Source organism: Xiphias gladius, chromosome 23, assembly GCF_016859285.1.
Source record: "Xiphias gladius isolate SHS-SW01 ecotype Sanya breed wild chromosome 23, ASM1685928v1, whole genome shotgun sequence".
NCBI classification, from domain to species: domain Eukaryota; kingdom Metazoa; phylum Chordata; class Actinopteri; order Istiophoriformes; family Xiphiidae; genus Xiphias; species Xiphias gladius.
Genome location: NC_053422.1, coordinates 21762708 through 21783240, shown reverse-complemented (window position 1 = coordinate 21783240; position 20533 = coordinate 21762708). Strand labels below are relative to the sequence as shown.

The following is a 20533-nucleotide window of genomic DNA, read 5'->3' as shown; positions in this document are numbered from 1 at the left end:
GATTAATACTGATGCATTTACTTCATTATCGACTACTTATGTCTTTGAACATACAGTGCAGTAGGACAAATTCAAGGACACAGACATACAAAACAAATACATGAAGGTATTCAGACTCAGGCACACAAAGAGTAAACAAGCACATACCTGGTATCAAAGGGCACATCTCCAGGGAGATTGTGTGTGGCTGCCTTGCCAAGGAGGAAACGTATGCGGCGGTAGAAGCTGTGTGTGTGTGTGCTGGTGGGTGAGGGGGGTGTGGTGGGGTTTAGCGGGCTCTGCTGCAACAGGGCCAATGGGTCGGCCGAACCATGGCACAAGGGGTCAGAGCCACAGCTCAGCTGCTCACAGCAGTCGGGGTCTACACAGTCCATCAGGCCGTCTAAAATGGACAGGGAGTTAAAAATGTATAAAATGAATTAGTTAAAATAAAAATAAAAATACACATTCACACACAGGAGGAATTGTTTAGAGGTTACTTGAATTTACACAGTTAATGTAGGCAAGACATTAACCTCTTTATTATGCATAGTTAATAAAGGATCTAATACATTTAAGTGACTAAGGTGCTGAGAACACATCTCTATTCTAAAGGTCAAGGTGCTGTATATATGGGCAGAGGAAAGACAGGAAGAAGGCACCATAAAACCTCAGAACTGCACTGCTGGCAGGTGAGAAACTCTACTAGAGTGATCTAATCTACAACAATGAACTGCACATGTATCATCATTATCATGAGTATCAATCAAATGAGATTCATTAGGGGCCATCAGTGTACGATTATGCCATCTATTGCTATAAATCAGACCTCAATCACCAGCATTATTTGATTGTGGTCCATAAAAGTCCGGCATAAACAATGAGCCGCGGATACAAACCAAGGCAGCAGGCAAAAGAAGCCGGGCTGGCATTTGTGTTTCCTATTTCAAACCTGTTTCTGGAAAAGGCATGAAACACTGCTGACATTTAAATGCATCTGACCACAGAGCAGAGAGCTAAAGGCCAACAATATTCTATTATAACCTCCTCCTACAAAGATAGAATAGTACAATGGTTGATTTCCATAAGAGTCACTACTTCAACTTGAAAGCACACTATTAATTGAATTTCTAATATTGTCATTAAAAGAAGAAACACGTTGTAGCTTATTATGCAGGCATGGCAGTTAAAAATCACACACAGAGAAACACAGTAAAAATGTAGATTTTGAACAGATGTAAAACATATAAATATATATGTGCATGCGATTTCACAGCCTACTGTGTGGAATAAATGCTTTTTTTTCAAAAGGAAGAAAAATACATGTGCTCCTCTCTGCCATCCAAGAAGAATAATTGAAACTCTCTCTTCAAAGTTCCTCTTTATTCTCTGATTACTTGTGATAGCATCTTTCCATCTCTGTCTATCTTCAGAGACAAAAAGATTGCTCTGAGAGAAGGCTATGAGAGTCTAGAGTATATCTGCCAATTAAAGGGGGTGGCTGAATCGTGTGGTAGAAAATTATGGAAAAGCTGCACACAGGGGTGAAAGGATAGAAAGACAAGACAAGTGTAAATGGCCTCCATAAGGCTTTGTTTGCGAGTCTTTCTGTAGCATAATCATACCTAAACTGAACAGTTTGATACCAGTGTTTCCTAATAATTTCCTCGACCACCACAGTCTATGAAATTAGACTTCACAATGAACCGAAAATACACAGATCAGCCACTGAAAACTAGAAAATGGTTTTAATGTTGTGGCTTGAATGGTGTATATAAACAGTATACTGCATGTATGTATAAAAGGGTTAGTCCCACATTTCAGTATGACACTTTCCTAGCGCTGGGTGACTCATAAGAGACAGAAAACTAGAATGATGGCCTCGCAGTTGTATGCCTCTGCCAACCAGTCAAGTTGCAGTTTGCATCCATGTCTGTCCAGACTCATATAATATATATAGTGAAGAGTGTGAAGGAATTCATTACAATGTATTTATTGTATTTTGTCAAAATTAGCATATGAATCCTCGAGTTATGGCCAAAAACATGAGGTCACAGTGAACTTGACCTTTGACCACCAAAATCTAATCAGTTCATCTTTTAGTCCAAGTGAATGTTTGTGCTCAATTTGAAGGAATTCCCTCCAGGCATTCCTGAGATATTGGGTTCAGGAAAATGGGACGGATGGACGGCCCGAAAACATAATGCCTCCGGACATGGCTGTCACCAGCGCGGAGGCATAACAATGGTTGCATTCAAAGCAGCAGAGAGAGAGATATCCTTACGTTTAGTCCCAATATGGGTATATATTTCCCAAAATAAAACTCAAAAGCACCTTTCTATAAGACCCTCCATGCCTGCTAAAGGAATAATTTCACATTTTGGAAAAATATTTCTTTTTCTTGCCAAGAGTTAGATGATAAGATAAGATTGATACCCATCTCATATCAGTCCATCCAGTTTAAGGCTAGCTTTTTAGCTTAGCTTAGAAAAAACATACAGCCAGCCTGGCTCTGTAGATGGTAACACAATCTGCCCACCAGCACCTCCATAGCTCACTAATAACATATTGTATGTTTATTTAGAAACGACAATTTGTGGTGTTACAGGGAGTTATATGTGCATTATTTTTTTTTGTTATGTTGACTCCTAATTTCAGGTATATCAATCTTCTCATCTAACTCTCTGCAAGAAAATGAATAAACATATTTTTGTCAAACTATGCCTTTGAACTCTACAACTATAGTTTATAAAACATGCTTCCTATTAACTGGATTGAAGAACTGTCCATGACTGTACCTCTGGAAAAGATTGCTTACATTGTCAAAGGTAAACAATAACTCTTTGAGAACATGTGGGGTCCGTTTATACTATATATGGAGAATGTGGATTCAAATTATGTGATGAGTGTGGTGGGCGAGGTATAAATGTAAGCCGTCCTCTGAAGTTGCGTGACCTATCTTCAACTATACTGTAACTCGTTTTTAATATTTGATTGTTGTTTTTTATGTGAACAGTGTCTGTAGGTTTTACATTACTCTTGTTGTTTACAGTTTGTTAATATATTTTGTATGTGTGACACATGTTGGACTAATTTTAATGTTGGACTATACTGTATTTTCCTTTGATATTTTCATTCATAATGGATGCAAACGCATTTGCTTCTTTATTGCTGGATGTTATTTAATATCAATATCAAATATATTGCTGGTAAAAAAAAGGAACACATTATACAACTGGTTTCAAAGGCTGAGTAGTATACCCAATGACCAGTAACCTGACCTTTAAATCAGTGGCAAAAAGAGAGAGGGTTCAGTTTGTTTTAGGTGTGACTGAATAACAGTTAATAACACTCATATACAATGTGTAAATGTATTACGTGCACAGTGTGGCAATCCTTTTACTATTGGTATTATCTATTCCTTAAACACCACAGATGAAACACATATTATCGACAAAAATATTCAAAACAATGACACTGAACATAATCCAATAATACAATACGTAAACATAACCATTAGTGCCTACACTGTTGGCAGGCCACAGTCCTGCTATGACTCGTTCCCTTTATTCAGCCCCTATTTTATAGTCCACAAGACATTTTTTATTGGCTCTGAGGTTATAATCCTGAGTAGGGGCCTGTAATTCAGGCTTTGAGCAGCCATCTACACTGGCTTTCTGAGGTGTTGGCTCAGTCAGTCATTCATCTTTGGTAAACAATGTGCGGGAAAACAGTGTTACATCGCAGCTATCATTGACTCAAACAATCTGAAAAAGTGACAACAAAAAACTATGTATGTGTTTGAGGTTTCTTGTTGCTGTGTGTGCTGACTCAAACATCACACATCACAAAGCGTGGAACGACACACACAAAAATTTTCCCCGTAGGACTTTTTTCAGCAGTGGTGCTGTTGTGCGCATCTACGAATGTGTGATGCCTTACCCGTATTTTGTGTGTCAGCGAAGGAATAGCTTAAAACGACCTTAGAACTGTTGTAGAAAGGGTTGTTCATGTTTGCCTTGTCATGTGTGTGTTAATTTACTGAGCTTTTGACAACTGAACAGCTCTGGAGGCAAAAATAGCTGTAATAAATGTCAAACAATGAAATACCTCAAAACCGAGAATTACTTACATTATTTTTATTGAACAGAAACAGAAACAGATAAAAAGTTAATGAGCCAGTCTTTTAGACTGAGCTGAAAATTCAAATATAATTTGACTAACAAGATAAGTGTACAGGACAGAGTTGCACTGGTTTAGTCTGGTTAAGTTTTTATGTCTTTGAAGATGGCACCCCATATGATCAGGGAAGAAATAAACCATTTTGATTTGCTTGTGCATCACTTGTGCAGGCAAAATAAAAATTTGCGCTTGCAAATTTAAAAAGCAAAACCAACATTATTGCATCATTGATTCTCCATTTCTGAGCGTTACATGTCAAACGTGAGAAATAATGAAGAACAGATGTTTGTTTTGCTTGTTTGTACACACAAATGTGCATAAATGATGTAAAAAACAAATTAAACCACCTTGGACCATTTGGCATTAATGGGGGGGTCGACATAATAGGCCTATGCTTAGGATTTTAATATTTAATTTCTCAAAAATGGTTTGAGCACAATTTTTTATTTTGTTTGCACAAACATCCACAACCAAATTGAAATAGTTTGATTCATATCCTGATGATATGGGGTGGCAACCTCACAGAGGTGCAATGTTTGCACATGGTTCAGCAGTGTTCCCTGCAGACGTCAGTAGTTCGGTACATCATCATACTATCTGTTTAATTTGATGCCCAACCTGAGTAATTAATGTTGAAAAATGCAGGTATTAGGTTAGTTAACAAAATAGGCTTTGAAACGGTGTTAATATGTAGCCTAACAGGATTAACTAGTAACCACATCGCTTGGCTGGTAACAGTCACTTTGCCATGGACATTCTGAGACATTCACTCTGTTCAACTCAACTCTGGTACTTTAAATAGCTACGTTAGTTAAGTTAGCTAAGTAAAAGACTGTCCGTTAGGAGAGGTACGTAGGTCTACCTTGTCGCTGTTTGCCCCTTCTGCCGAGTGATTTAACCCACTGCTGCACATGCACTCGCAAACAGCCTACGTTGAACTGTTGAAGATCACTGTGCGCATGCTTGTGTATTTGTTTGTGGGTGTGTGGTACGGTCCCCTTGTTTCATACCAGCCCCAGTCAGCTGCGCGCAACGTAGAAAGCGCAGGTTGCAGTGGCTATGTCTTGTCATGAATATTAATAGACCTTGGGAAATTTCAGTAGCAGCGCTTATAATTCACCAGCGGCATTTAGAGAAACACTACACAGGAAAAAAACATACAAAGAAGCTTTTCCTCCAAACAAATGCGACACTACCTTGTTTGCAAAGATGGATTACAGCACCAGCTTAACAGGTGCGCCCATAATGGATATTTGATGGAGTTTCGAAGTGAATGGGAACAGTTGAAAACCATGTCATATTTTACTATATTTTAAAAACTTGCTGTTATGTATTGGAGAAGGGCTGTAGGTGGGAAATAATGAGGAAATGATTGTAATGAGGAGAGCCCCTGCTACTGCGGAAATGTTCCTTTTTTTGTCTCTAAACCTTAAGATAGAAAAAAAACAGCTACGAGCTAACATACACACACAAATACATTTTCAATATAATAATGACCAGCAGGACTCTGCAGGAGTCTCAGCAGGACTGGGACAACACAGAGGGATGAACTAGAGGAACAATGAGACAAATTTTTCGGCAGGAGAAACAAGAGGAGAAGTATTGGAATGGAATGGACAATCTGCCAGAAAGACAAAAGTGAAAGAGGTAAGAAAGAGAAAAAGAGATAGAAAATGATAGATGATGCTAGAATGTCACCTCCGTCATTGTCTGTTCCATCACTGCAGTCAGTTTCCATGACAACGCTGCATCCAGGCCCACTCCATCCAGCCTGGCAGATGCAACGCCAACCGCTCTGCTCCAGGGTACAGCGCCCATGTCCGCTGCACAATCCTGGGCAGCCATCTGAAAAGGTGTGTCCCAAATGGACATGTGCACACACGCAAACACACGCCACACACACACACACACACACACACACACACACACACACACACACACACACACACACACACACACACACACACACACACACACACACACACTTTTGGTATTTGTGAGCATGTTGTAGGAGCTCGATATGAAATATAAATCATAAATCAAGATAAATTACCTTTGACAATGACGTCCAAATCATGAGTAACTGTGCAGAAAAAAATTGGTTAAAAAAAAGCAATTGTAAATGGAAATTATTCCAACAACAGTCACACCTTTTTTTTCTATCCTATAAATCATGCTGATCAAAATATCAAAAGGAATAATTAAACCATTCCACATGCACTAACACACAGCTCACCAATGTTACAGTGCTCTCCCTCCCAGCCCGGCTGGCAGATGCAGGTCCCATCGTGGCACTGGCCATGTTCTTCACAGCGAGGATGGCATGCTCTCTGGTCGCATGCAGAGCCAATCCAACCCTCCTCACACTGGCACTGGCCCTCTGAGCAAACACCATGGCTGCCACATGGCACTGGGCACAGCTCTGCCAAACAGGTGGGTGGGGATATACGTGAGAAAAAAGTGTGTGAGTGTGAGAGAAAGAGAGAATGAGAGGGAAGGGAACAGATGGAGGAATTGAGCGTTGGAAGAAAAGAAAAGGCAAAAAGAGGCACAGGAGACATGAAGAGGAAAAAAAGCTTAAAAATTCAGAATTGGGGGTGAGCCATCGGATATAGGTGAAAGAAAAAAAAAACAAACAATAGAAGAGGATAACCTCAGAGACTAAAAAAGTCTACTTTCTCACAATACACAATCTTCCACACTCTAATAGCTGAGCTCCCTGAAGGAGGAGAAGAGCGAATAGACTCATAATAACAGCCAAATGATTTGTATTTGCACCGCATATTTAAACTACAGGGACTCCAATTCAGCTCAATTATTCTTTTCTGACATTTTGATCAGATTTGGTGGGTATGTTAATACCCTTTCTTTTTCTTCACCTCTCCATCTTTGCCTCTGTCAGCTTTCTCTTTTCTGTATCTGTTTCCCTCCCCTCACTCTTGCAACATCCCTTTTAAATTCTTTGCTCCTCTTTTTGTCTATTTCCTTTTCTGTGCACTCCTCACCATTTAACTCTCTCTCTCTCTACAGAAGCAAAGCCTCATCCATCAGTAAAGAGAGCAAAGTGCTGGAGGCACACAAAGATTACTTATCCAGCTGCAGTAAAAAGTTATTTCAATTTAAATATACATAGCATGGAGAGGGAGGAAAAAGTGGATTAAAGTTGGAGAGTTTTTCGGCTCTCTATTAGAATTACATTAGCTTAGCTATGCTTCAACAAGACCAGGATGTAGAATTGCTGGGTCCTTTTGATTAAAAGCCCAGCAGGTAGAGAGAGGCCACTCGTATCTCAGACATTCAGCCACGGTCTATCATTATCATGGGCTATATCACTATAATAAGGCATGCACACACCTGAGAGTGAAAGATTTTTATACCTGCCTTCCAATCATTGGTGTGCATGGTAAAGCGGATCCTTCATTAAGTTAGGGTGTTGGAAACAGAGGAAAGTCAGTCTTATAATGGCTATTTTCCTCTCTGTCAGCTTACATTGCAGGGACAAGGACACTTTTCTCACTATGCACCGCAGAGTACTGCACTTTATACTATAGACCCTACAGTACGCACACTTTACTCGTCTGCTATAATGGCTAGTTCAGAGTGTTTTCTTTATAATCAGTGTAGAATTGCTTTCTTTTAAAGCAGGCGTTGACTTGGTGGTGCCGTCAGAGTCATGAAGGGAAAGAGACACAAACACAAACACATACTCAGACACACACACACACACACACACACACACACACACACACACACACACACACACACACACACACACACACACACACACACACACACACAGACCCATTTCACAGAGTGGCTTGCATCCATATTCCTCTCCTGTCTATCAAATCCCCAGAAAATAGTATCTGGCAAGACTGCATGTGCTACAAGAACACTGGCAAACTAGTGATGTGCAGTTGCAATTTTCAGTGTTTTTTCTGTGTGTGAACAATAATCCTCAGGTCTTACCAGTGTAGCAGTCTGGTCCCGTCCAGTTGGGCTGGCAGGCACAGGTGTCTGACTCAGGGAGATAGGTGCCATGTCCTGAACACTGCTCCTGACAGGCTGGCAGCTGGTCTTCGCAGCTCACTCCTGCCCAGCCTGCTGAGCACACACACTCCCCGCGCACACACACGCCGTGCCCACCGCACTGAGGGTCTACACAGTCCACTGCAGAGTGAGGTAGGACGAGAGGAAAAGCAAGAATGAGTCAGAGGTGAGGGGAGGGAGTGAAAGGGTGGGGTGGGAGGGAGTGAAAGGCTGGGGGTGAGGGCTGGGGGGTACGCCTGTCTCATTATAATCATCAGTTCACCGAGTATGAAAGCAGTGTTCTTTGCATCCCATCCAGGAGTTAACCACCCTAGCTACAATTCCTGTATCTGTTCCACAACATTACACTTCATAGGACACTTAGAACTGAGGCTTTGATAAGGGGTGAAATGGGCTGGTTTCTGCGTATGTGTGTGTGTGTGTGTGTGTGTGTGTGTGTGTGTGTGTGTGTGTGTGTGTGTGTGTGTGTGTGTGTGTGTACGTGTTCATGGTGGTCTGTGCTACATTGTGTTAGTGTGTGTAATTACAGCTCTGAGCGTTGAGCCAACGCTCAGCACAGCTCAGCTCAGCTCAGCTCAGCTCCATCACTCAAGGTCAAACACCTGATTCAGTCTCCACAGGCCCAGATACTGTACGCTGCAGCAGGGTGGTCTTTAGGACAGCTGTGCCATCAGGTTATGTGTGAGTGTAACATCATAATTGTTTTAAATATCATGGTTTTCTTTGTTTTTGCTAATTCATTGGGTGGTTTTACAGTGGGCAGCTGAAAGTACATGATATGACAGAGAAAAAAAAAAATCTTTTGTTCTGTTGTCATATGAACCATAGACCATTTGGCTTGGTTTTCACTATACTTACAGAGTTATGTTTTGGCTAGCAGTATATAACAAATACACAATTCATTCACGCAGGAATTTGTTGTATTTTCTTTTTCTGGATAAGTTGAGTTACTTAGAAATGCTGTAATTTGGCACGTGTGTGGTACTACGGTTTACACACATACAAACATACAAAAAAAGGTTTGACCCATTTTAAAATTGTTAAGGTTTTGGCATGTATGTCCTAAGCTTATCGAAACACCACAAAAAATCTGTATATGAATGGAAAGAGTGGAGTTTCCCAGGGAGAGTACTAATAGAGCCACATTAAGGAGATTCTTTGTTTTAGTTCTGGCACAAAATGTATTATTGTAAAATTTTTAGAAAAAGCAATTTTCATAGATTTTGTCATTCCTTTTATTTTTTTTCTTGTTTCTAATTGGGTTGAACATGTTTTGAGTTTTTGCAACCTAGGCTTCCCACAATGCTTTCGGTGATCAAAGGATAATGTTGCCTTTCAGTGAATTAGTACGGGGGTCAGGGACATTGCAAAAGCAGAACACACACACACACATATATATGTGTATATGTGTATATATACACATATATGTATATGTATATATATGTATATGTATATGTATATATATATATATATATATATATATATATATATATATATATATATATATATATATATATATATATATGTATATATATATTTATATATATATATATATATATATATATATATATATATATATATATATATATATATATATATTTATATACATATGTATATGTGCATATATGTGCACACACACACACACACACACACACATACATATATACATACATTCATATATATATATATATACACATAAAAAATATTGATTAGAAATAGCAAAGTCATTAATTCATATGTGTTTAAGTGGAGCCATTTTTTGTATGCAGGTGTGACATTCTGGGGTGTGTGTCTACTGTAACACTTCTTACCTTGTTCACAGTTATCTCCCTTGTAGGCAGGACTGCATATACAGATTCCTTGGATGCAGGAGCCGTGGTTGGAGCAGGTGGGGTCGATACACTGACCTTCCTCCACATTACACTCTGCCCCCTTCCACCCTGCCAGGCACACACACCTTCCTTTCTCATACACACCGTTGCCGCTGCACAACACGGGGCATGAATCTGCAACAAGACAAACACAGATTCCACCCACATACTCAGTAGTACACACATGCAAACACACACACACACAGTGCTGCAGTATATTAGCTGGGAGACCGCAGTAACCTACCATGAGTGGGGCTACGCTCTCTTATCTCAGCTACAGCGCGGATTCAGCAAATCCTCAAGCAGCCTCTGTCTCCCTCTCTTTCTCTCTCACACACACGCACATACATACACACTCTCCAGCTTATCCCTCACGCTGTTTCAATTTACTCAAGCACCACCTGAGCCTGGCTACCACGGCAACCCAGGAATTGTAGAAAATCCTCCCAATGTCACCTCATCGCTCTGAACAGGCCGTGAAAACAATCGTGAAAACTGAAGATTAGGAAAGAGAGCATTAGGGGTTTATAGAATAAGGGTGGAAAGCAGAGCTATCTCCATGCAGAGATGGAGAGCTGTGTGGCTAATGTAATGACAGCCAGGTAGAATAAAGTCAGTGAGTGCCTGATGACGCGCTGACAGTTACACCCCACCTCCTCATTGCAGCTGGAGGAGGTAAGGCAGCTCAAGACTTCAAATGGATTAGAGAGATGATTCCAGAACCAATGTCTTTTTTCTGGGATAATTTGCAATGAAGGCCCAGTGCGTTTGTGTGTGTGGGCATTTGTTATGAGTTTGTGTGATCCATTGTTAAATCTAACATTCTGTACCAAGAAAATGAAGAAAGAAAATGAGCAAAGATGATAGGAACATATGAATAAATGATGAGCTTAAATAAATCATAGGATGTGATATCATATCACCTGCTTTTTAACACAATGAGACAGATGCTACAATCATTTTACAAAGAAGGACAGTGGGAGAGAGAGAATGAGAAACAGGCAGAGGAAGAGAAAATCTATTTGGGAGGAGAGACAGAACTGAAGGTCATTAATCTCAGTTGCTTCAACTCTGCTCATTTTCAAGCTCTGTTAAAGTTGCTAACAATTAAACTCAAAACTTCAAGCAGATGTTTCACTTTAAAAGTGTACCAGAAATGACAGGGGGTGCCTCTTGAGCCACTAGAAGGCTTTTAATGTGAAAAATCCCTGAAGGCAGTGATGAGTTTTATTGACTGTAGTTAAACAGTGCTTGCAAAAGGAAGTGATTGGAAACAGTTGAAATTGGTAACCCTACTTCTGTTGACGAAGAGAAACTCGAACCAGAAACAAAGCGAGTATACAGTGGCTTCAGAAAGTATGCTGACCCCATGAGTTTTTGCACACCTTGTGTTGTAGATTTAATTATAAATGGATAAAATTGCAGTTTTGCCAAACAATCCACACTGAAAAACCAATAATATAAAAGTAAAACGTTTTTAGAAATCTTTGCAAACTTATTAAAAATCAAAAACTGAAACCTCTCATTTAAAAAAGAATTCAGACCCTTAATTCAGTACTTTGTAGAAGCTCCTTTGGCAGCAATTACAACTTTGATTTTCTACAAGCTTTGAATACCTAGATTTGCGCATTTCATCCCATTCCTCCCGGCAGATCCTCTCAAACTCTGTCAAATTGGATGGGAAGTGTCTATGAACTGTCATCTTCAGGTCTCTCCACAGATTTTCTATGGACTTTAAGTAAGAGTTGGGACTGATCCGATTCAGTATCGGCATGGGGTGCCGATCCTGATGTAATTCACTCATCGGATATCGGACTGACATCACCAATCCACGTACCGAACCGTACACGTAGTCTGACATTTTTTTGAATTATGATTATGTAACAATACAATTTTAAGCCCATAGAGAAATGTTGTGGCACAAATTAATTAATTAATTGATTGATAAATTACTAATTAATTAATTAAGTAAACACTTATACAAAGATATCCAGTAGTCCCCATTTTCTTATTACTTTAGAACTCATGAATAGAAATCTACTTACTAGTAGTTGATAAAGCATTAAAGAAATATTAAAAGAGTTGATGCGCACTTGATTTGTTCAAGTGCACAGCAAATCCTTTAAAAAACACTAAAGGAGTTGCCATAGCAATTTGCACTCCTATACCTGTTTGTATGGGAACAGTTCCAATAAATTCCTTTGGAATACATTTAAATGTTATGCATTTTTGTGTGTTTTTTTTCTTTTAATAAGAATTGTTGAGTGGTTTTCTATAGTAAGTTGCAGTGATGATGTGGTGTGAAATGACAAAAAATGTGTAGTCATACGCCATTTGGTGGCCCACTTGAGTGTGCCAAACCAGGCATTTACATGCCTTTTACTTTTACATGCCTTTCACTGAAAGTGGCTTCCATCTACACACTCTATCATAAAGGCCTGATTAATGCAGTGCTGCTGAGATGGTCATCTTTCTGGCTGGTTGTCCCATTTCTGCAGAGGACATCTGAAGCCCTGTTAAAGTGACCGTTGGGTTCTTGGTCACCTCACTGACCAAGGTCCTTCTAGCCCGGTTACTCAGTTTGGCTGGACGGCAAACGCTAAAGGAGTCTTGGTGGTTCAAAATTCTTCAATTTCACTATCATTGAGGCCACTGTGCTCCTGGGAACACTCAAAGCTTTAGAAATGGTTTTATACCCTTGCCCTGATCTATGCCTCACCACAATTTTATCAAAGAGGTCTACAGAGAATTCTTTGGTCTTCATGGCTTTGTTTTTGTCCTAACACGCTGTGTGAATTGTGGGACCTTATATGTTGAGATGTGTGCCTTTCTAAACTATGTCCAATCAATTCAGTTTGCCACAGGTGGACTCCAACCAAGTTCTAGACATCTCAAGAAAGTCGTGCTACAGCAAAAATTAGAATACTTTTATAAATAAGAAATTTCAGTTTTTTAATATAAAAACATGTTCCCACTTTGTCATTATAGGTTATTGAATGTACACTGATGGAAATAAGTCAGTTTTAACCATTTAATATTTAATCTACAACACAATTAAGTATGAAAAAAGTGAAAGGGTCTGAATACTTTCTGACACCACTGCATATTACTCTGTGTGTGCACTGATGGAAGTGGTGCTATGGAAATGTACATTATATTGAATTTGCTTGGGACCAAAGGTAGCCATGGAGGAAGTGTTCAGATTTTCAATAACAGTATGAACTACAGATTAAAACGGGAGCTAATAACTACACTATCCAACTGTTTAGAAAGTGACTGGGCCTTTTAAAAAATTATAATTGTGGCTTATTTTAGAAAGGATTACAGTTGGAATGAGTTTACTTGGGGTGAGTGCTATAGGCAGTGTAGGGAAGTTATGAAAGTATTCAGAGAGGCATTGTTTGTTCTTTCTGTGGAATTTGTTGAAAATAAGAAAAACATCAGCCTTTATTTCTCACCTTTCGCACAGTCAGGACCCAAGAATCCAGCGAAGCAGTGGCAGTGTCCAGCCACACACTCACCATTTCCATTACAGTCTGTTGAGCAACCGTCCATTGAGTCTGTGCAACCACACACACATTCACAAATCAGAAATAAAAGGCAGAAAAAAAAATCCAGTTGAAAATATTCTACATGTAACTCCATAAGCTGGCATAGCTCTGTGTTATTGAATGAGAGATCTGATAAGCAATGGATGGCTCCCCAGACACAGGGGCTATATTAGATTAGTCTGATCCAGCTGCTATCACTCTCTGGGGACTGGCCAAGCACTCACTTACACTTGGAAGCACTAAGCACATTATACTGCATTACAGGTTGGAAACACACTGCATGCAAATTTACAAACATCAAGGCTTAATCAACAAACTGTTTACAAGGGCCTAGTTTGGAACGAGATTGAACAACATAAAATCTGACGTTGTGAGTTCACGAGTTAGTGGAGAATGGGTAATACTGTATCACTACAGTAGCTACACTCTTGGCACAGCGAAGATCAATGTGATGCTTGGTCCTACTAGCGCTTTGTCTCATCTGGATATGTTTGTTTCATCATATCCTTCTGTAGGCTGTATGTGTTACGGACTTCAATTAGCTGCCTTCCTTCTACCGGTCTCCTTTTCTCCCATTGATATCCATCATGTCAGATTTCATTCTCTAGGTACAGACAGCATAGCAAGGATAAATAAAGAGGGAGAGTACTTTTATGCTTTTAGAGCATTATATAAGCCCAGTGAACTCTATCAGCTTGACTCGAAATGCAAGATTATGGTGGAGAGGTACCCAGATGCTGGCAGAGTTAGGGATCTGACCTGTGCTGCTGGTTGTTTTATGCCAGGTGAGCTCTATCTAAGCTAGATAGAGTAATTAAAATGGGTGTCAAGGATGTCATCCTTTATTTGACCCTGTGCCTTCCTGCTCAGCTCCTTTGAACGGGCATCGACTCCTGAGTCAAACCACTGCAGTCCCCTGGTTCGCTCTGTTCAGGGAGCATGGAAGACAAATCCTTCAGTGGCATGGCCCGTGCACACGCACACACACATTTACAAACACATGCACACAAAGTTATTATGTGACACCTGCCTTGAGGCGTGTGTGACACATGCTAATGAGACAGGCCCTGCCAGTAGCCGGCAGCACAGCGTTATCCTCCACAGCAGCACATCACTACAGAAACCAAAGTCATTTTCACCCCCATCACCTGTCATCCTCATACTGATGGAGAGAAGGAGTGGCAATCATCTTTTCTCCCACACAGTCAGGAGAACTCACAAACCTTTCTCCATTTTGTATTTTTCTTGATCTTGAAAAAAGCCTCACATACACAAACTTCAATATTGTATCTGGCACCTGACACTGGCAATGAACAAAAACTCATCTGCAAGGTCACAGAGTTGCTTTTAATCCTGAGGACATGAGTGATCTGTCAGAAATGCTCACAGAGCTGTAACAGTGATATAAGCTCTAAAGTATCTTTCAGGTCAATGTCTGAACTATACAAATCTCAAGGCAATTCACAGGTAATGTATGAAGAGCCATGTCTTTATTTGTTACAGTATAGTGAGTGTGTGTGTGCTTGTGTGTGCATGTGCGTGTGTACGAGTGTGTGTGTGTACACGTGCGTGGGCATCCATGAGACACCCATTCGGTTCTTTCCACTGACTAAACCCTTTCCAGTTAGAAATCACTCATGCCATAAGTTATTGCAGTTAAATGCTATTATAAAATGTGTGCTTCCAGCCAAGTGATCTGATTGGTCAAATAAGCATTCCAATTGTACTTTATTACCCTGTAAAGTTCCAGCCATGCTTTATGGCCCTTGGGCTTTATGAATTGATGAAATAATGAAATGCCTGCTCAGCTAACTAGAAGTGTCCAGCCACTAGCTAACCGTTTTTGTTTAGTATCCGTTTTGTTTTGTTTTGTTCCAGGTATTTACATGAAACTTTTTCTCATACTTTGTTGGCCGCTACATAACAGATAATTACATTCGAAAGGACATATGATGACAGGTGAAGTATAGCAATTATGCATAATTAATAGGCCTGTAAGAAGCTGCACTCTCTAAATGTGTACAGGCTGCGTAGACTTAAAGAAGATGAGGCTGGAGTAGAGATGGCAAAATTGCAGAAATCGTTAAGCCGAAGCTTTTGTGGATCACAGGTAAAGGTTAATAACAGTGGAGGAGGATAAAAAAGGTTTTATCTGCATATGCTGCTACTTTCTTCAAAACAAACCTTCAAAATATGGTTGAAAATATATTTATTCTCTTTATTATTATTTTATTTCAACATTTATATGTGACTTATATATGCATGATAGTAAGAATCGTTAAGGAAAGGACTGTAGAGTGTACTGTGTACTGTATATACATATCGGCGTATATTACAGTATATACAGACGGGTGACATATTAAAGAAAAAAACCTGAATAAATGAGTGGAGAAACATAACAAATGCAGTTGATTCTGATTTTTAACCAAGATGGTGAGAGCAAAAGATCTAAGTGGCTTTGAAAGAGGGTTCATTGTTGGGTCATAAATGGCAGGAGCCTCAGTCTCAAAGGCTGTTCAACTGACAAGGGTTTCAGTAAGAAAGACGTCAGTCAATAGGGTTGGACATTGTGGTCGACAGCACACATTTGATGACCGTGAAGCTCGTGCATTAGTGCAACATGTAAGGAAAAACAGAGGAGCAACTATTCCTCAGGTGACTGAGAATGTCAATGCGGGACGTGATCCGACTATGTCAACAAGAACAGTTACATAGAGAGGGATATCATAGTAGGGTTGCAGGTCATAAAGCCCTGATTACGAAGATGAATGCACATTTGAGAGTTCGGTGGTGCAAAAACCACAGGCACTGGTCTACAGAGATGTGGAAAAAAGTGACATGGTCAGATGAGTCATCCTTCACCATAATCCTGACAAGTGGGCAAGTTTACGGGTGGTGTACACCAAGAGAACAGTGCAGGGATGAATGCTTGACCCCTACTGTGAGGGGATATGGTGGCTCTGATATGCTGTGGGGGGCATTTTGCTTGCATGGTTTGGATCCACTTAGAGGGAAGGGTCACTGCAAATCAACACAAAGTTGTTCTGAGTGATCACCTTTCTCCTATGATGACACATTTCTATCCTGATTGGACTGGTCTCTTCCAGGATGACAATGCCCGCATCCGTAGAGCACGAGGGGTCAATGAATGGTTTGATGAGTGGGAAAATGATTTGAATCATATGCTATGGCCTTTGCAGTCACCAGAACTCAACCCAACTGAACACCTATGGGAGATATTGGACTGATGTGTAAGACAGCACTCTCTACCGCCGTCATCACAAACACGAAATGAGGGAATATCTTTTTGAAGAATGGTGTTCACCCCTCCAGTAGAGTTCCAGAGACGTGTAGAATCAATGCCAAGGTGCACTGAAGCTGTTCTAGTGGCTTGTGGTGGCCCAACACCTTACTAAGACACTTCATGGTGGTTTTACCTTTAATATGTCACCCGTCTATATATCAGCAACAATTTTGCCAACAATTTTCTTTCCTTCTCAGCAGCAGCACCAAGTGAAGATGTAACTGAATGCTGTCTGTGTATGTGTGAGATGGTGTGTGAACGGATGACAGAACAACATAATGTCTTCCGACTGATACAGGTCACTTACCATCTGACCAAACACATGTGGCTTTGGATGTTCTGCCACAACTCACTTCTTTCTTTTTTTTACCTTTATCAAGCTGATGATTACTGTGATTGTCCATGACAGCGTTTTCTGTCTCATGTAATAACATACTTCATTACTCTTTCAAGCATTTTTTAACTCCACGTTTTACATACAGTATGTCCCCCTAACAAGTATATTTTGGTGCATCAGCATGAGTTCATGTATTGTTTTCATTCAGGTTCTCATATTTTCCTTCTTGTCATACTCTATACTGTATTGATTTTAGTTTATTTTATTTATTTATTTTTACGATGGTCTTAGCTATTCTTATTTATACTCTCTGTTTCTTTTGTGTATCCAGTTACTATTTGCTGCGGAAAAGCTCAGTTTCCCGACAGAGATCATCTCATTTCTCCCTCATCTGCCCATAAAGCTCCACTCTGGGAATACAGCATACTGTGTCCCTTATTAGAATTTATTGTACTGTACTGTAGCTCAATGGTTTGGATTTTCTGCCTACAAAACAACGTATTGTCTTTTAGTAACACTCGTTAGAGGTGTAAATGGGCAGTAAAATTAACTTTGACCTCAATCCATTAATATTATTTTCCTCTTTCAAGCCAAATCCATTCATTATTTGAAAAACCTAAGCAGACTAAAAGCTGCTATTCTGTGCCCATCTGTTGTGTGTATATTTGTTTTGATAATTGAAGAGAGGGAAATGGAAAAAAGGAAAGTTAAGTCTTTGTAATCGCTGCTGTTTCCTGTTTAGCTCAAAATATGTGACTCAAAATACGTCTGGTATATTCCAGACTTTACAAACAGCACATGTGTTTGACAGCTCTGAAATAAAATCTGTGTTTAGCCTTTGCATGCTGTCAATCATTATATAAAGGACTGTCTATATGATGATGAAGGCTGTCTCCAGTACAGTGTTTTGGCACTACGGAGCTGTTCATTGTGCTTACAACTTGGGCTTTTAAGAGGTTGGTGATACACATATTTACCTTATAAGCATCGATAAAGCTCTGTCCCTGATCATTTACTGAATAACATAAAAACTACATAATGGAAGGCCACTTAAAGGTCACTGGGAAAAAAATCCAAAAATAGTCTTTTCCATGGAGTGCCTCTCATAATACTGTATTTGGTCATCACATATTGCATGCTTCAACATTGCCATATTACCTGTCTGCTAAATAACCCCCCCCCCATGATGTTACTATGCTACTATGTTTCCCAACACCTTTTTTTGTTGTTATTTCAACACTGTATTCTCTTAAGGACTACTGGACAAAGTGGGAGTGAAGAAACTGCCCTGGTAATTATCCACTTGTCTATATTCAGCCACGTACTCTTGCATTATTCACATCCTTCAATTTACACTGCCATCCGTGTGTGTCATAGCAATGAGCTGCAGTTAGCAAGCCCTGTCATTACTACAGGAGCTGTCCTCCCCTTTCTAACGGCTGTCTCTTGCCATGCCAAGCTCGCTCTCATAATAAGAAAAGTTCCCCTCAAATGTCAGTGAGTTTCAAACCACTTTTTTTTTCAAGCCACCAGTTTTTTTGGCCTTGTGTTTTCTGCTTATCAACAGATGAAAAAGAGGAAAGGACAAGAGAATGAAGCAACCCTGAAATACAAAAAGCAGAGTGCACACATAATACGATTCTATAACTATAAAAGGAGGACGGTGGAGACAGGGAAGAAATAATACTACTTTCAGTAAATTTGCACTAATCGTCCTTACCTATGGGACTGCTATGGAGCAACACTTGCTCCAGGTTACGTCCATCATTGTAGAGAGCGAGGTGCCAGGTGCCAGGGTCCATGTACTCGATGAAGCCTGTTTCTTGGAGGCCACTCAGCAGCAGCCCTTTGGGAGCTTTGGCAGTTGAGATGGGATCAGTCAAGGACCTGGGCAGCGCCTTCCCATCCAGCAGTTTCACAAAGTCGAACTGAACATGATGTAGTAACACAATCAGACATCAGCAATATCATCCAGTTGGAACGAGCAAGATGGGAATTCACGAAACCTGCATAAATGCAATGAAAATTTGCAAGCCAAACATTGCGTAGTGGTGTGTGGCTGTTGCTGGGTGAACTTTGGGAAACTGTCAATTGAATGTTATTGGAAAACTACCTGCATAAAAGAAGTTGGGAAAATATTATTAGCATCCTGCAAAACAGGAATCCAATGAAAGGAAGGTAAATCATAATCCATGGCAGCTAAGTCCTCCACCAGACATGTTCCACAGCAGTTGGTTCAATAACTTGACATACTGCTGATAGCATGGGCAGCCTTTACCACCCAGGTTTTCAAACGGATCAGACTATTATTTCATCTGTCTCAACCTCTCTGTGCTTCTTTCTCACCCTCTTTAACTTTCCCCACTACCCTCGTCTCCCCCTACCGTCCTCTCCATCCTAAGACCTCCTTGAAGTAGCAAGCACTAGCTGAGTCTTATTCCCCCTGAGGGCTGTGTGTCACACTAGTGTCAAAAACAGCTAATTAGACCACTTCATGCAGGCGAGAGCAGGGGTGCACTAATGTTAAAAGGCAAACGACTTAGTGTGTATTGTGTTTTTGTATGTATACGCGCTTCTTGCATAAAACAGTGTTGTTCTACAGTGTGTACAACGTATGTGTGTGCGTATGTGTGTGTGTCTGGGACTGAGAAACACTCAGACACACAGCTGAGTAAATCAGAAACAGCTGTTTCCTTGTAAAAACAATGTGCATCCACACTTTTTGAAGATCTTTGTCCACTTGGGAAAAATGGCAAAAACTCTTCTTCCTTCGCTTTTAGTTGGCAGCAAAATTTTGCATCACAGCCAACATCTGGTATGAGCAAGAGATACATAGCCTGATTATTCTGCTGAGTCTCAGCAATTAAAAGCTCAGTTTTCCATCATCTCTTATACTGTGTTTTTATACAGCTGAACTCAAAATTTAATTCTTGTCATTTGCATATTTTCTGTTTCTGTTGTCAGAACAAGTATAAAATACTGATTTGTTCATGGCTCATAAGTGCTATCCGTTAAACAGGCAGACAGCAATTCCTGCTCTGCTTCACTGAGACGTCGATCAAATCATTATTTTAGTCTCGCAAACCTGTCTGACAAAACAGGCATAAATACAGTTTAGTGACACTTGTATTGTGTAAAGGGCTGTGTCGTTGTCTGGTAATAACTAATAATAATTAATGTTCATGCATCATGAATAATGTTTGATTACTATTTCTTAATTCATGGGCTATTTGGGATTTTTGTGACCTTGCAGATAAAA

The 20533-nt window shown here is 40.0% G+C and overlaps 1 protein-coding gene across 1 annotated transcript in view; it reads right to left on the bottom strand.

Annotated features, from left to right (window-relative positions):
• tenm1 (teneurin transmembrane protein 1) overlaps nucleotides 1-20533 on the bottom strand; it is a 153313-nt gene that overhangs the window by 59805 nt on the left and 72975 nt on the right. Inside the window, exons 7-14 of the mRNA XM_040119754.1 lie at nucleotides 18995-19202; nucleotides 13541-13642; nucleotides 10023-10217; nucleotides 8131-8331; nucleotides 6398-6583; nucleotides 6215-6244; nucleotides 5860-6006; nucleotides 148-382 (exon numbers count right to left, since the gene is read on the bottom strand). Coding sequence (XP_039975688.1) covers nucleotides 148-382; nucleotides 5860-6006; nucleotides 6215-6244; nucleotides 6398-6583; nucleotides 8131-8331; nucleotides 10023-10217; nucleotides 13541-13642; nucleotides 18995-19202 — 1304 coding nt within the window. The remainder of the gene's footprint in view (nucleotides 1-147; nucleotides 383-5859; nucleotides 6007-6214; nucleotides 6245-6397; nucleotides 6584-8130; nucleotides 8332-10022; nucleotides 10218-13540; nucleotides 13643-18994; nucleotides 19203-20533) is intronic.